We start from the raw sequence: 13,548 nt of genomic DNA, 5'->3' as shown, positions 1-13,548 counted from the left end.
GACGCCAGTCCCTAGCAGCGCAACACACGACCAGTGCGCATTCGATCAGTACAGCTGATCGTAAGAGTGCGTAGCAAGAAGAAACGTTCTATTAATAGTCCACATCACACACTTTCGCTGTCATACGCAACTGTGGGATCTTGGAAACCTTTGATTCGATAATTTAATGCTGTATAAACAGCCTCACTTAGTGAACTAAATCTTCTCCACATGCAGATAGTTTCCACTGTCCGGGGACAGAACAAACACGTTCGGCATGAACCGGATACGTTCCGGTGTTTTGTCCGTCGGAGAGAATCGGAACTGGCGCAGTAAGGTGATCAGGCCCACCTTGGTCTGCATCATGCCAAATCGTAGCCCAATGCAAATGCGTGGACCTTCACCAAACGGCATGTACACGTACGGAGGCCGTGCGCTGGCTATCTCCGGCCGGAACCGGTCCGGATCAAAGCGTTCTGGGTCGGGATAGTACTCCGGATCGTGATGCAGTGCGTAGATCGGAATCTGTACCATCGTACTCTTCGGAATGACATGCTGCGTACGGGGGATGGTATAATCCTGTTCCGGGGCACGAGTGATCGTTTCCAGTGGTGGATACTTGCGAAGCGTTTCTAAAACAAACCATACATTAATGCATTGCTAGAATGGAAATTCTAGCACCTCCCAATCGTTATGCCTTCCTTACCATCAACAACGTTGTTTAAATAGTCGATCCCCATCACAACGTCGTACGTCACCTCTCCACCATTATTTTCGATCGCACGATTGATTTCCGCTCGGAGACGCTCCTGCAGCTCGGAATTTTTTGCCAGCTCGTACAGACAAAAGTTCATGGTGGTAGAGGACGTTTCGAACCCGGCCAAAAAGAAGATAAACACCTGTGCAGCCAGCTCGTTCATCGTCATACCAGGCTCACCCTTTTCAACGTGCTCTTCGTCCTGTTCCCACAGTTTTCCCGTATTTTTAATCTGTAGCAGTAAGTTCATGAAATCGTTACGCTGCACATTGTTCTGCTCCCGATACTCGACCGTGTCGCGCACGAGCTTCAGGAAAAACGATTCCACCTCAGCATCGGTAACTTTTAGCGCAAATTTGTCATTAAACTTGCGCACCATCAGCATAAAAATGATCTTTATCATGGTGGACACTTTCTGTTCGAACACCTTGTTACCATACTTCAGGAAGTCCGAGTTCGGATTTTTCAACGTATTACACTCGATCCCGAACGCACACGTACCGATCACGTCGGTCGTGTATCGTGCCAATATATCCTTCATTTCCAACTGCTGCTGGTCCAAGTGGTCGTCCACATAGTCACCCAGCCGTTCGGCCACATCCCGAATGGTACCGAACATTTGCTTCATTTTCCCCGACGTGAAGGTCGGTGTAAGCTTTTGGCGCAAAATTTTCCACGCCTTGCCCTGCATCCCAAACAGCGTTCCGGACAGGGGATCAACCTCCGGACAGCTGATAAGACCCCGATCGTGAAAGATGTGGAAATCTTTCACCAGGATCGTTTTGATGATTTCCGGATCCACAGCCATGACAGCCGGTATGATGAACAAGTTGAATCCTCCGTACGCTTCACCGCGCTGTTTCAGCTCGCGGTAAATATCACTCGTAATGTACGATGCATGACGCTCCGTATTGATGCCCTTCACGTGTCCAAACAGCAGCTTCTGGTTGGAAATGGTTGGAAAACCACGGTTGGTCCAGTAGTTGTACCGACTGCGCACAAACCAATACACTCCCGCCGCGAGCACCAAGAGTAACGATAAAATTGTAGTCACCAGCTCCATTGTGCGAAGTTGTGTGTTTCTTGAATACCAGTTAACGCACTACTGAACGAATGGAATCGAATTCAGAAACATCGGACGTGCCAAACTAGAGAGCTAAAGGAAGTTAGGTACAGTAACGGACACGTCTAACGATCGCTCTCTTGATCTAACGTTTGCATGTTCGCTCCCGCTGCGCTTCACCGAATATCGGCAAGAGCAAAGAGAGCGGTTCGAGCGAGCTGATAAACTGTTTCAGCAGCGCTAACATGATGTATTGGCACGGATGGATTTGGCTCTAACCAAAATGGTCAAAGTGCCGAGTCACAAGTTTTTTAGCTGCTTACTAACACTTAGGTCTTTCAAGCAATTGGAGGACTTGGGATATTGGCAAACAGTGGAGCACTGTGATCGTTAGAAGTGTATGGCACTGTACTTTTGAATCTGCTCTCCAAAGCAGGATTCGAATTTACGGCCGTTTGGTATGACATGGGCTCCGTTTCACTACAGACGTGTCAGATGCCTGGATGTAACAATTCTTCGCAATGCGACATTACTGAAGGATTCCAAACGTTTGGAGACATGTTAAATAACACTCAACCTGCCAACGAATCGTATGTACAGCCAATCGGTTACTAATCGTTAAAATGCGTATCAAATCGCTAACCGAATTGCAATCTAATCCGAATCGGATCAAGTTCCATCAGAATCTGAATCGAATTAACGTATCGGTTTCTAGCACACACTCTTACTGCTTAGAACTAACCGATCTCTGTTCGGCAGTAAACATTGATTTCATTCACAAGATGCAATGGGAAGAGCGAGCGGAAAAACCCATTCCTGTGGGTTTTCTCTTTTATTTATAAAACATAACTCACGTTCTGTTCACTCACTTCGGAGATTGTAAACACTCGCACATTGATAAACATCGATGCCGTGCAACGCCATCACACTTGAGCTATCGCATATCTCATTTGCAGATAAGTGGCAACGATGAAGCCATGACTCGTCAAAACATATTTATGTCCATCGATTTTTTTGTTGTTTTTGTTTCTTTTTGGCTCTACCTCCAATCGGTTCCAAAGCATCGAAGGTACACCCTCACAACGATAACCAACACACACCCCAACACCCTATTAAGGTACAAAGTCTTATCACAATTTGTTAAACCCGCTCCACATTAAGGTACATCCCGCTGTTGGGGGCTAGCACTAACGAGCGCGGTTTAAAGGTAACAGTTTCCGGTGTTCGATCCACCTCGAGCGAGAACCGGAACGAACGCAACATTTCCACCAAACCGGTCTTCACAAGCATTAGTCCGAATGTCATCCCAAGACAGTGTCTTGGTCCCATTCCGAATGGCAAGAATGGGGCCCCGTCTCGCTTATGGCTCGCTTTGGGTTCAGTGGCAAACCGTTCCGGGTCGTACATTTCCGGCTGTGGATAGTATGCGGAATCGTGATGCAATGCATGCACAGGAACAACTAACAGTGTCCCACGTGGAATGGTCCCGAAGCCGTCTATCGGGTAGTCAGTATTTGCAACGCGAAATAGAAAATCCACTGGTGGATACATTCGTAGAGTTTCTAAAGAGAAAACAAAATTGTGGAGTTTATATTAAATCTTGGCACGGTGCTGCAAGGTATCTATGCAATATTTACCATTCACAACCTGATCCAGATACCCCAAAGACATCACCATGTCGTAGCTCAGCTGACCATCAGTTTCGTCCAGCGCTGCCACAATAGTTGCGCGTAGCTTCTCCTGCACGTTCTCATTTTTGGCCAACTCGTACAAACAGAAGCACATCAAGCTGGCAGACGTCTCAAATCCAGCAATGAAAAACGAATAGCACTGTCCAGCGACCTGCGTCATATCGAGCTGCCCGTTCGCCCTCATTTCCAGCAACATCTGCAGAAAGTCACGCTTCACCAGCTGGTAGCTCTCCCGGTGCAAAACCGTCGATCGGCAAAGCTGCAGGAAAAACCTTTCCACCGACGGTTCATTCACGCACAGCTGCAACACGTCAGCAATCCGTCGGAAAGCATAGCCGAACCGCAGCTTCCACATCCTTCGCAAGCTACACCGGAACGCCCGGTAGCCCATCGCCCGGAACTCCGTCCCCGGGTCGCGAATCGTACGACAATCGATACCAAACGCACAGCTGCCAATAACGTCCGTCGTGTAGCGTGCCATCAAATCTGTCCACTCCAGATCGCGCCGCTTGCTCTGCGCACGGATGTAAACAACCAGCGTCTGCGCGATACGGGCCGTGGTCGAAAACATTGTCCGCATGCTGCTCACTCCAAAGGCAGGCAGCATATGTTGCCGCATACGGTACCATCGATCACCGGACAGTGAAAATAACGTTTCACCACTCAACGGATTCACCTTGTCACTGGCGTACAGGCCACGGTCTTGAAATTGGGCGAAATCCTTGACCAGCACACGCTCGATCAACTGGCGATCGACGAGCAGCAGCACGGGCGAGAAGAATAGATTGAATCCACCGGCTGGTAGCTGACGCTCGCGAAACTCCCTGTACAGTGACTGCAAGATGGTGGAGGTGTGATGTTTTGCCACCAGTCCTGCCACGTTACCGTACAGGAGATGGGGATCCCGGGCCGCCGGTATACCATGCCGTGGCCAGAACGTTTGACGGCGGCGTAAAAACCACCGGACGGTGACACCGGCCAGCACCACCACACACGGAAGTAACACCAACGCGATCACGACCATAATGTACGGGCACTGCGGGCCAAAATGTGGGCCCCTACTGCCGCATGGCTTTGGGTACCCCTTGTGTGCTTATCTTACACGCTCCGGAACATCGATAGCGGATGCGTATCGTTCAATGCTTGCAATCTTGCATTGACTTATCGAACGTTAAGACCATCGTGAACGTAGGGTGGACCTTGAGGCTTTGTTTTGCGTGTTATGTCCAGCCATTCGTGTAGCCTTGTACTATTTTCTAGCACATCGTGAATGGGAAGGACCAGGTCTCGAGCTTCGTCTGGAGGTTTTACTCAGCCACATGCAACGGATTTATGCAGCCTCCTTAATGACGTATATTTCTTAAATAAAACCATAATTGTATTCTTTACTACGAAATTTCTAAAACAATTTTCTTATATTCTGTTTCTGTTATTGGCTGATACACATCTTAACATTAAATTGCAGTTAAATAATAATTCGTTTGTTATGTTGTGATTCAAACAAGCTCTGCGCGTTGCCTATATTTAGGCGCCAACAAAACATCCATTGTACAGCTCCAGTTAGCAAGGGTCATAAAACATTAGTGTTTTGTCCGTGCAATAAATAAACACGCTTTTCAATGTTATGTTTCTTAATCTCTTTCAGAACACCGTAGATAAGTTAGTACAGCGTGCAAATGCTTCCATCCTGATCGGTACCTCATCGTGGAAGGAACAGTTCGTTGAAGCGCTCACCGTTAGCGCCGGTAAGTTTTATCACTCATCGTATCGTCAACGCTTTCCCTGCTGCCATCCAACTTACCGGACGGAATGCCCTTTTTCTTTCCATTATTTCACGACGATGATTCCTTCAGGTGATGATGATGGCGAGAACGAAGGTGAAGAGCCACCGACGCCTAGCTGTATGGACTACATCATGCACTTTGTCACCCTGTTCTGGAAGATTATCTTTGCCTTTATTCCACCAACCGGTAAGTTTATGCGAACGATTGTCAACCATTTGTAAAGTGCCGGTGCTTGCCATGCGCCAATCAACCAATAAGACAGCCCTGTTAATCACCATCATCAGCGTGTTCGTGAAAGAAACACTGACTGGCACCCTTTTTTGATTAAAATTTTGGCACTAGCCATGAAAGCTAATTTCATGCAATGGCTACAGAGGCAGTTTAATGTGCAAATGGCTCATGAAATGTGCGTGTGAAAAGACTTTTACTATCCTAGAGCTCTGGAATGGTAGTAATTGAGCAGCTTTGATGTAGGTTCCTGCTATATTTTGAAAAAAAAATGTTTCTTTTCTGCAATAAAATTAGCAAATTAGGTTCAGTTTTCTTTAACTACGAAAATTTTTCAATGCGATTCATGCCATGCCAGCCATATTGTGGGATCAAAACTTATGCAGAAAAACATGTATGACTTACGTTGCGAATGCTTCACGCCAACCAATGTAAAGTGGAATCTTGGAATTGTCGTTACCATGCGTAAAGAAACATTTTACAAATTGAAACTTTCATCAAATGTCTAAAAATAAAAATGAAGCACAACATTCGCAAATATTTAAACAAGAACGATTAAGTATAAAAATTTCATTGAGACTCGTTAGACCATCAACAAAACGTACGCAACAAAGGCACGCGAAGGCCTTCGTAATACTGTTTACTAAACTTTAACTGTACAATTCCTCCGAGCTCTAATGCGTATGTAAGGATGTGTGTGTATGTGCGTATGTGCAAACATGTTAGAATGTGTAAGAATTATTGCTTGAAAAGGACCCTGTTTGCTTGCCTTCCTTCATCAAGACCGGGTTCCACCAGTGGAAAAGAATTTTTCGTCCTATTACTTCACCATGTTCCATCCACCCATTCCGTACACAAACACGCACCTTTAACAGCTTGGGCAGAGCAGGAATTTACTGCCGTAATAGAATTCCTTTATCGGGATACACACCCTCTGCACGGTATCTATCAACCAGTGACGAACACACAGGAGGGTTTCCTTTTGAAGAGTTTTCCGCACGCGTTGTAGCGTGCTCATTGAATTGGTATGAAGCCCATCGAGCAATGCCTCGGATGTAAGTTTATCAGCATGAAAAAGAGCTCATCATTTTCTTTTTCTCTGTGCTTGTTGATTTTTTTCCATATTTATCATTTCATATACATCGAAATGTAATGAATTTGTATGAATTGTGATGGTGAATGGTGAACATTGATTTAAAACCTCTTGTCAAATATTATCAGTTTTTCACTAGAAATAGTTTAAAAATGTGAATTCACTAATTCAAAATATTCGCAAAAGGACTTAGCCGTCACTCACAGCCAAAAAGCAATGAAAAACTCCCCATATTTCATGCTAAACGAACTGAAACGATGCTGCTGATTCCTCGTATGATTTTATTAAGTACACCAGTTTCATGTCTACTTGGAAAAACTACTCACACCCGGTTTTACTTGAATCAACCGGAGTTCCTGAAATTCAATTGTAACGGATGAAAATGTGGAAAAGTGATATATGTGCTGGGCGATCCTTTCCCACCGTCCTCTGTGTCTGCGGTGGCTGTGGCCTCCGGAAACTGTCACAGGACCATTTGCAAAAGTCATGGTCTGGTGCATCGTCCGGGCCAGTGCTGCTGTCTGCAGGAATAAACCCTTGGAACCATGAACGGTACTCTCCGCTCAGCCCTCAGTTGTCTACCGAAAACGATCTAACCAGAACGGATTACTACGTTATCATAGGTGGTAAACCTGATACTTCGCTCGTCTCTTTGGCTGTCCGGTGATGTTCCATGGTTATGTTAACCACCTTCCAGCAGCATTCCTGGAAGGCGATGAAAAACGACCCTCTTGCCAGCAAATGGGAATCGGTCGAATGGACGATGTTTGCAAGCAGTTTACATGCATGTGGCAACATGGGGATACATCAAGCGGAACAACCCAAAAGTCGTGTTGATATACTTTGGGAACAAGAACATTTTGATGGGTTTTCGTTCGGACAGACAGAGGATATTCGGATTCACCCAGCTTCATCCAATGCAGGCGGATATCCTGTGTGATGAAATTCAATCCCAGCTCACGTGTCCCAATTTCGACCCTGAAGCACGATCGGTTTATCGAGAATGATAATAATAGTATTATCATTATCATCACACTGCACACAAACTGCATGCATCTACCAGTACGGATAATCCTTCAATATGACAAACTTCCCATCTCGTGCGGGATTAATGTCCACCATCAATCATTCCTACGATGGCATCGCAACAATTCATCAATCTTCCCCGTGGAAGAAACCCATATTCAAACTGGCACCGGTGAAAGTCACTCCAGACTCCTGATAATGGGGGGAAAAAAGCTATCTAAAAAAACACAACAAACACACACACACGTGTGTCACCTTCCGTGTGGTGGCCATGAATGTCATGCATTCGTTGTGGTGCTATACTGCCACGAACGACACGCCGCTTGCGCTGCACGAGAAGTGTAACGTTGGGCTGGGACAGGGAGCTTGCAATGGCAAGAAATGTGTCAAAGTTTTGCGCCACTGCATAATGCGGCAAGCGCTTGTGACGGAACCAGATAACGAACCGAAATGTTTGAAGAGCTTTCCAGGAAAATATTATTAATAGGAAGCTATTGAAAAAAAAAAGTTTCCCCGATTAACGACTGTATGATTGAGGTTTAAATGTAGGTTTTATGTGAATAGTTCCATCTTAGAAAAAATAAATATTGTTTAGAAAATGTTCAACCACACACTTGACGCTAGTACGTAGAACATTTTGCTAACAAAACATCTCCCATTCTCAAGTACCCGCACCTCTTGTTGCAAAGATCTCAAGTAGCGAAATGAGTTGTTGTAAAATTCATAGAAAACATTGCTAAAAGCTCATCGACTAGCAGGGAAAGATGAATCACAGTAATTCTATATGCTCGTACACGCACCGGAACCATCGCATTAGCATAAGAGCTATCTGGAGGGTATGTTCTGAGGCTCTTTAAGCTTGCACCACTTGACCGAGTTTCTAGGGCCCCCTTTGCTTACGCTTTGTAGCAAACCTGTACTGTGCAACGCATCCTAAAGAGTGGATATAGTTTGCGTGTGTGAAATGCTTCCTTCCTGCTGGTCGGGCCTACCTACACTATCTTTTCCGTGTTTATTTAATTCCAGACATGTCCGGAGGATATCTGTGCTTCGTCGTATCCATCTTCTGCATCGGTGTCGTGACGGCCATCATTGGCGATGTCGCATCACATTTCGGCTGTACGCTCGGCATCAAGGATTCAGTCACTGCCATCATCTTCGTTGCGCTGGGAACGAGTATACCAGGTACCTGCTCGAAGCTAACACCATCCGTGTCACCGCAAGCTGGGTCCCACTAATCATGATAACTCATTTGCTTTTGTTCTCGTTACCAGATACGTTCGCCAGTAAGGTCGCTGCCATACAGGACAAGTATGCCGATGCGAGTGTCGGCAACGTGACGGGAAGTAATGCGGTCAACGTGTTTCTGGGTATCGGTGTCGCCTGGACGATTGCCGCCTGCTACCACAGCTTCCACGGTCGGGAGTTCGAGGTCGAACCCGGAACGTAAGTGTTGCGGCATTCCGTTACGCCACGCCGGGGCGTTTGGTAATGGTGGTCCGATTTACCAAAGCCTTGCTTTGCTTCTTCGTTCCATTTTAGGTTGGCTTTCTCCGTGACACTGTTCTGTACGGAAGCGTTCGTCGCGATCATTGTGCTGATGATCCGAAGAAATCCCAAAATCGGCGGAGAGCTCGGTGGTCCCAAGAAAGCCAAAATCGTTACCTCAATTTTCTTATTCTCCCTGTGGATCGTGTACCTGCTGATCAGCAGCTTGGAGGCGTACGGCATTATCAAGGGTTTCTAAATTGTGTCCAAAAGTAAAACCAAAAAAAAAACAAACCTAGAGAATAGCATAAATGAAAGGAAACTAGAAGCAAAGGAACAAATTTGAGCAAACACAACACGTTGCTACCACACACGATAAGCAGTGGACATGTAGAAAATATAGAAAAAAAAGGTACCAACAACAATTCACAAACTGCTGCCATTAAAAGAAAATGGGAACGGAAAATGGAAAATGATATCGATTAAGCAATGTTTCGCTACCAATCGCATCAAGACATTTGAAGAACAAACTAGAAAAACACAAATGTGACAAGCAACAAAAAAAAAACACATGAAGACAATTGTAAGGTAACGCAATCACTCCTTTTTGCAACAATATCTATCTACTATTCTCGCTATTCTATTGTAACACATCAGATCGTGTTGCGATCTGCTACGCTGCCATTTATTATCTTCTCCTCGTTTTGTTTTTTTTTACGCATAGCTTTTCCTTTTACACTATTCATTCGTTTTGTGTTTTACTTCTTTTTTAATTCGCTACGAGTTTGCAAAAGTATCCTTTACCATCCTCTAGACGTGGCGCCTTAGGTTCTTGTTTGTAAATGTAATGTAAACCGTAGTCGTGGGAAGAGCAGAGGCGCAAAAGCAAAAGCAAAGCGAAAGTGTTAGAACATATTTAGTAGTTACAACCGTTATAACGAGTCTAGCATTAAGAAACAACACAAAACAGCGAAAAAAAGAAAAGAAAACTATTTAAAAAAGTGTACACGGTACGGCGTTGTGGAGTGTGAGGCGCTCATAATCAGCAGAAGCAGAAAATAAATTAAAAAAGGAAAGAGATTAAAGAAGTAAGGAAAATATCAGAGAAGGAAACGAAAAACAAACATGGAAACCGTGAGCAAAAACTCAACTACTACCACGAAACAAACAATATGCCAAATTTGTTGAAACTTATAGTAGTTTAGAGAGTATATTATATATATAAATAGATGTATAGATGCGGCAAACGCAACGAGCGAGCGTTCTAGTTGTGTGTGTGTGTGTGTGTAGACAAAACAAAAACAAAGCAAAAACACACACACACACACCAAGTAAAAACGAAAGCAAGCATAGCATAGCTCCCGCCCAACGGGAAAGATAGCTAGAGCTAGGATGGGAGGGAAATGGGGTCACAGGAAGATATTACTTTTAGAGGGTACATTTACTTATTAGCATCCTTCAGCGGAAGGCCGTGTTGTGCGTTTTGCTAGCCAGCAACTGTTGCGAACACATCCCGTACAACGATCGTACGTGGCACAAAGACAGAGGGCGACAAACATAATGAACGGAAACGTGGTGGAAAAAGCTTTCCGTTTGTGTGAACTTGCGAAATGCATCACCCTTATTCGCTTTTGGGGGGGGAAAGGAAAATGTCGTAACAAACAAAAAACCCCCCCGTCACGAATTCTAGTCAGCGACGATGTTTGATGTAGCGAAAGGGAAGCAGGGCGGAATTTGCTGCGAAACATGAATGCGCCATCTTGCAGCATCTTGCATAGCTCTAGTAGTGTACGATCATATGGAAACGGATGGAAAAAAGATAGAGAGAAAACAAACAAAAAAAAACCCAACCAAAGATCGTTCAAGTGTGTTGCTCAAGTTTAGTTGTTGCAAGAGATTGTAGCTTATTTGTACATATGATATGTTAAAAGCAGGGAGGGTGAAACATGATATTTAATGGGGGGGAGAAAAAAACAACAAACACCAACAACCGCCATCCGTGAAGAAATCGAGGTCCAGACAATCAGTTTGATGGGTTATATTTAGCACACGCTCTTTACAAACACTTTCAACAGCAAGCATAGTTTCCAAATTCAAAACTCTTCTGCTTTTTTGTATTTCTTCCCTCCCTTTAAGTACCCATAAGACCTGCGGGTCTTCTTTCTCTAAGACTATCACTATCAAAGAAAATGCGGAAATGATCGCTACTGCCAGCTGGAATTTGAATCCAAAAAAAAAAAAGAAGAAACTCGTTTAGGTGTGCTAATGCGAAAGAATAACTAAACAGCGATTTAAAGAATCTTAGTGTGTAGAAACTCGAATGGAAACGAAAACAATCGACCTAAACCTACACGGGCATTCGCGTAAATGTGCATATCGCTCTAGCTGCATCGTGGACCAGCATACTCGAAGGTAGTGGTCTGTGTGTGTGTGTATGTGGCAAAAGGCTGCCACCACAGCCACCCAAATTAACCTTACACATCCACAAAATTGGGTCCAAAAACAAACACACGGCAGGCAGGTTTCCTAGGAAATCTGTTTGCCCCTTGCTATGGAGAGAGAGTTGTAGTGACCCTTTACTCCAACACTCACACTGTTACACGGTTTCCTATCACTAGTTAGCTATATGTCAGCGTACTTCTTCTACTAAATCTTCTTCTTCTTCCTCTACTTCTTCTATTACCATTGCTTTGTTCGATTAGATTTATGCTACGTTATTTTTTTAAGGGAAAACGAGAGAGAGAGAGAGAAAGCAGAAAACAAATTACTCCAAACAAAACGAAACCTTCATAAAGACGCCGATATGGTTTGTTTAGCAAAAAAAAAAAAAAAAACAAGGTACTTCTAATACTCATTCGAATTCGATAATACTAACATCCCTTCCCCATTTTATGGTGGAAGGTAAATGCTAACAACAGGAACATGACGAGCAAAATGTGCCCGGCTTTGTTCGTGTTTTGTTTCAAAATAGCGGTGAAGTAAAAGACCGGGCGCCTCCATTGCATCCTTCCACACGCGTGAAGGAACCGTAGAAAAAGCAAAAACCAATACTAGTACCATCGCCACTACTACCACTACTGCAACCACCAAGTTCACCACCACTACTACCACCATAGTCAGACAACCGGCTCAGTAAAGTGCCGGTTGAGACAAAACCCTACCGGTATAAACAAAACGCAACCATTCTTCCATTTCGAAACAGCATACAACTTAAGAATTTACTTAGAACTCTAAATATCGCGTAAGTAAGTCACGTTTTAGGGTATTTAAATTGTAGCCTAGTAAGCGCGCAGGCCAACAGCCTTCCCAAAGCCCGTCCCAAATCGCCGCTATTCAGTGGTGAACGATGAGGGGGGGGGGGGGGGGGGGAGGTTGGTTTTTTTTTGTATCGTAGTTTATAGAAATACATTAGGCGCATGTTGCGAGTTCAAGAAGCGAATCAATATTATTTTAATTTTGCTTTCTGGTTTGTGATTTTTTTTCGTACCGAAAATTGCGACACCTTTAACAATAACGGGTAACGAAATCGGTAGTGCCCATGTTTGATTTTTTCAACAACAACAAAAAACCAACCCAACAAACAAACAAACACACGGACAGTAAGCGACCAGTCGGATGTTAATTTATGAAACTACTGTGTGCACAACAGGAACCGGCTAGGATTGAGGATGCAATAGTAGAGCGAGAGTAAATCAATGGTGCAAAGTAGCAAAACGCATTACAAAACAACATTAAAACAAACAAATAAAGCTAACGAACGTGTCGATTTCCGTTCCATTCGGTGCATTCTTTGTGTGTGTGTGTGTGGAAAAGAAAAAACAATTCTCTAGCTGAGTTAAAGGAAAGAAACCTCCCTAATGCCACTGTGATGAAGATGGTCGGGGTTGTACGTAAGCGTGTGAATATGTGTGTTTTTGTGTGTCTGTGTGTTTTAATATTTTAACAAAATACGAAATTCGAAAACATCCAAAAAACCAAAAGACGAAACGGTAAAGCTAGGAAGCGACACAGAGGTTAGAGCTAGTAGGCAGGGAAATAAAGCAAGCAAAACAACAATCCGTTCATTTGTGTGCATGTGAGAGTGAGCGTGTGTTTGTCTGTGTGTGAGTAGGTGTGTGTTGAGTGCTGAGTGCTGTAGGGTGGATACGGATCAAATGGTTCTTGAACTATCAAGTGGTCTAATAGACTGGATCCGGCATAACGAATAGGGAAAAGTAGATGCCATCAGCAATCGGGTGATAAGTGCACCCTTCTTATGGTTTATTGTTCACAAGGATGTAAGTAAATGTTGGTAAAAGAGCCGTCAATAGACACGGTGTTTGTTGAGGTGTTTATGAAAAAGAAAAGCTCGGTTAACAAAAGACGCATTTGTTAAGCGAGTTGCGTAGTTTTTTCTCCACTAAGCAGAAAGCTTAAAAGAAACAAAAAACAACGAGCGA

The 13,548-nt window shown here is 44.2% G+C and overlaps 4 protein-coding genes across 5 annotated transcripts in view; 2 read left to right on the top strand and 2 right to left on the bottom strand.

The window, feature by feature from the left end:
* The window catches only part of LOC126557015 (sodium/calcium exchanger 3), an 87,615-nt gene extending 78,216 nt beyond the window's left edge, over positions 1 to 9,399 (top strand). For both annotated transcript variants that reach the window (XM_050212650.1, XM_050212649.1), the window contains exons 4-8: positions 5,136 to 5,235; positions 5,344 to 5,460; positions 8,648 to 8,806; positions 8,896 to 9,067; positions 9,164 to 9,399. In XM_050212650.1, coding sequence (XP_050068607.1) covers positions 5,136 to 5,235; positions 5,344 to 5,460; positions 8,648 to 8,806; positions 8,896 to 9,067; positions 9,164 to 9,368 — 753 coding nt within the window. In that variant the 3' untranslated portion in view covers positions 9,369 to 9,399. The remainder of the gene's footprint in view (positions 1 to 5,135; positions 5,236 to 5,343; positions 5,461 to 8,647; positions 8,807 to 8,895; positions 9,068 to 9,163) is intronic.
* LOC126559307 (uncharacterized) overlaps positions 1 to 13,548 on the top strand; it is a 116,388-nt gene that overhangs the window by 90,403 nt on the left and 12,437 nt on the right. The window lies entirely within an intron of this gene.
* On the bottom strand, positions 181 to 1,814 carry LOC126558556 (probable cytochrome P450 6a14). The gene is made up of 2 exons (XM_050214589.1): positions 686 to 1,814; positions 181 to 611 (listed from the first exon to the last, which is right to left on the bottom strand). The coding sequence occupies exons 1-2, from the start codon at positions 1,797 to 1,799 to the stop codon at positions 196 to 198; spliced, it is 1,530 nt and encodes a 509-aa protein (XP_050070546.1). The 5' UTR covers positions 1,800 to 1,814; the 3' UTR covers positions 181 to 195.
* LOC126557829 (cytochrome P450 6a2-like) lies at positions 2,913 to 4,524 on the bottom strand. The gene is made up of 2 exons (XM_050213727.1): positions 3,437 to 4,524; positions 2,913 to 3,361 (listed from the first exon to the last, which is right to left on the bottom strand). Exons 1-2 carry the CDS (start codon positions 4,512 to 4,514, stop codon positions 2,940 to 2,942), a joined length of 1,500 nt encoding a protein of 499 aa, XP_050069684.1. The 5' UTR covers positions 4,515 to 4,524; the 3' UTR covers positions 2,913 to 2,939.

Source organism: Anopheles maculipalpis, chromosome 2RL, assembly GCF_943734695.1.
Source record: "Anopheles maculipalpis chromosome 2RL, idAnoMacuDA_375_x, whole genome shotgun sequence".
Classification (NCBI taxonomy): Eukaryota; Metazoa; Arthropoda; class Insecta; order Diptera; family Culicidae; genus Anopheles; species Anopheles maculipalpis.
This window is presented reverse-complemented; position numbering and strand designations above follow the sequence as displayed.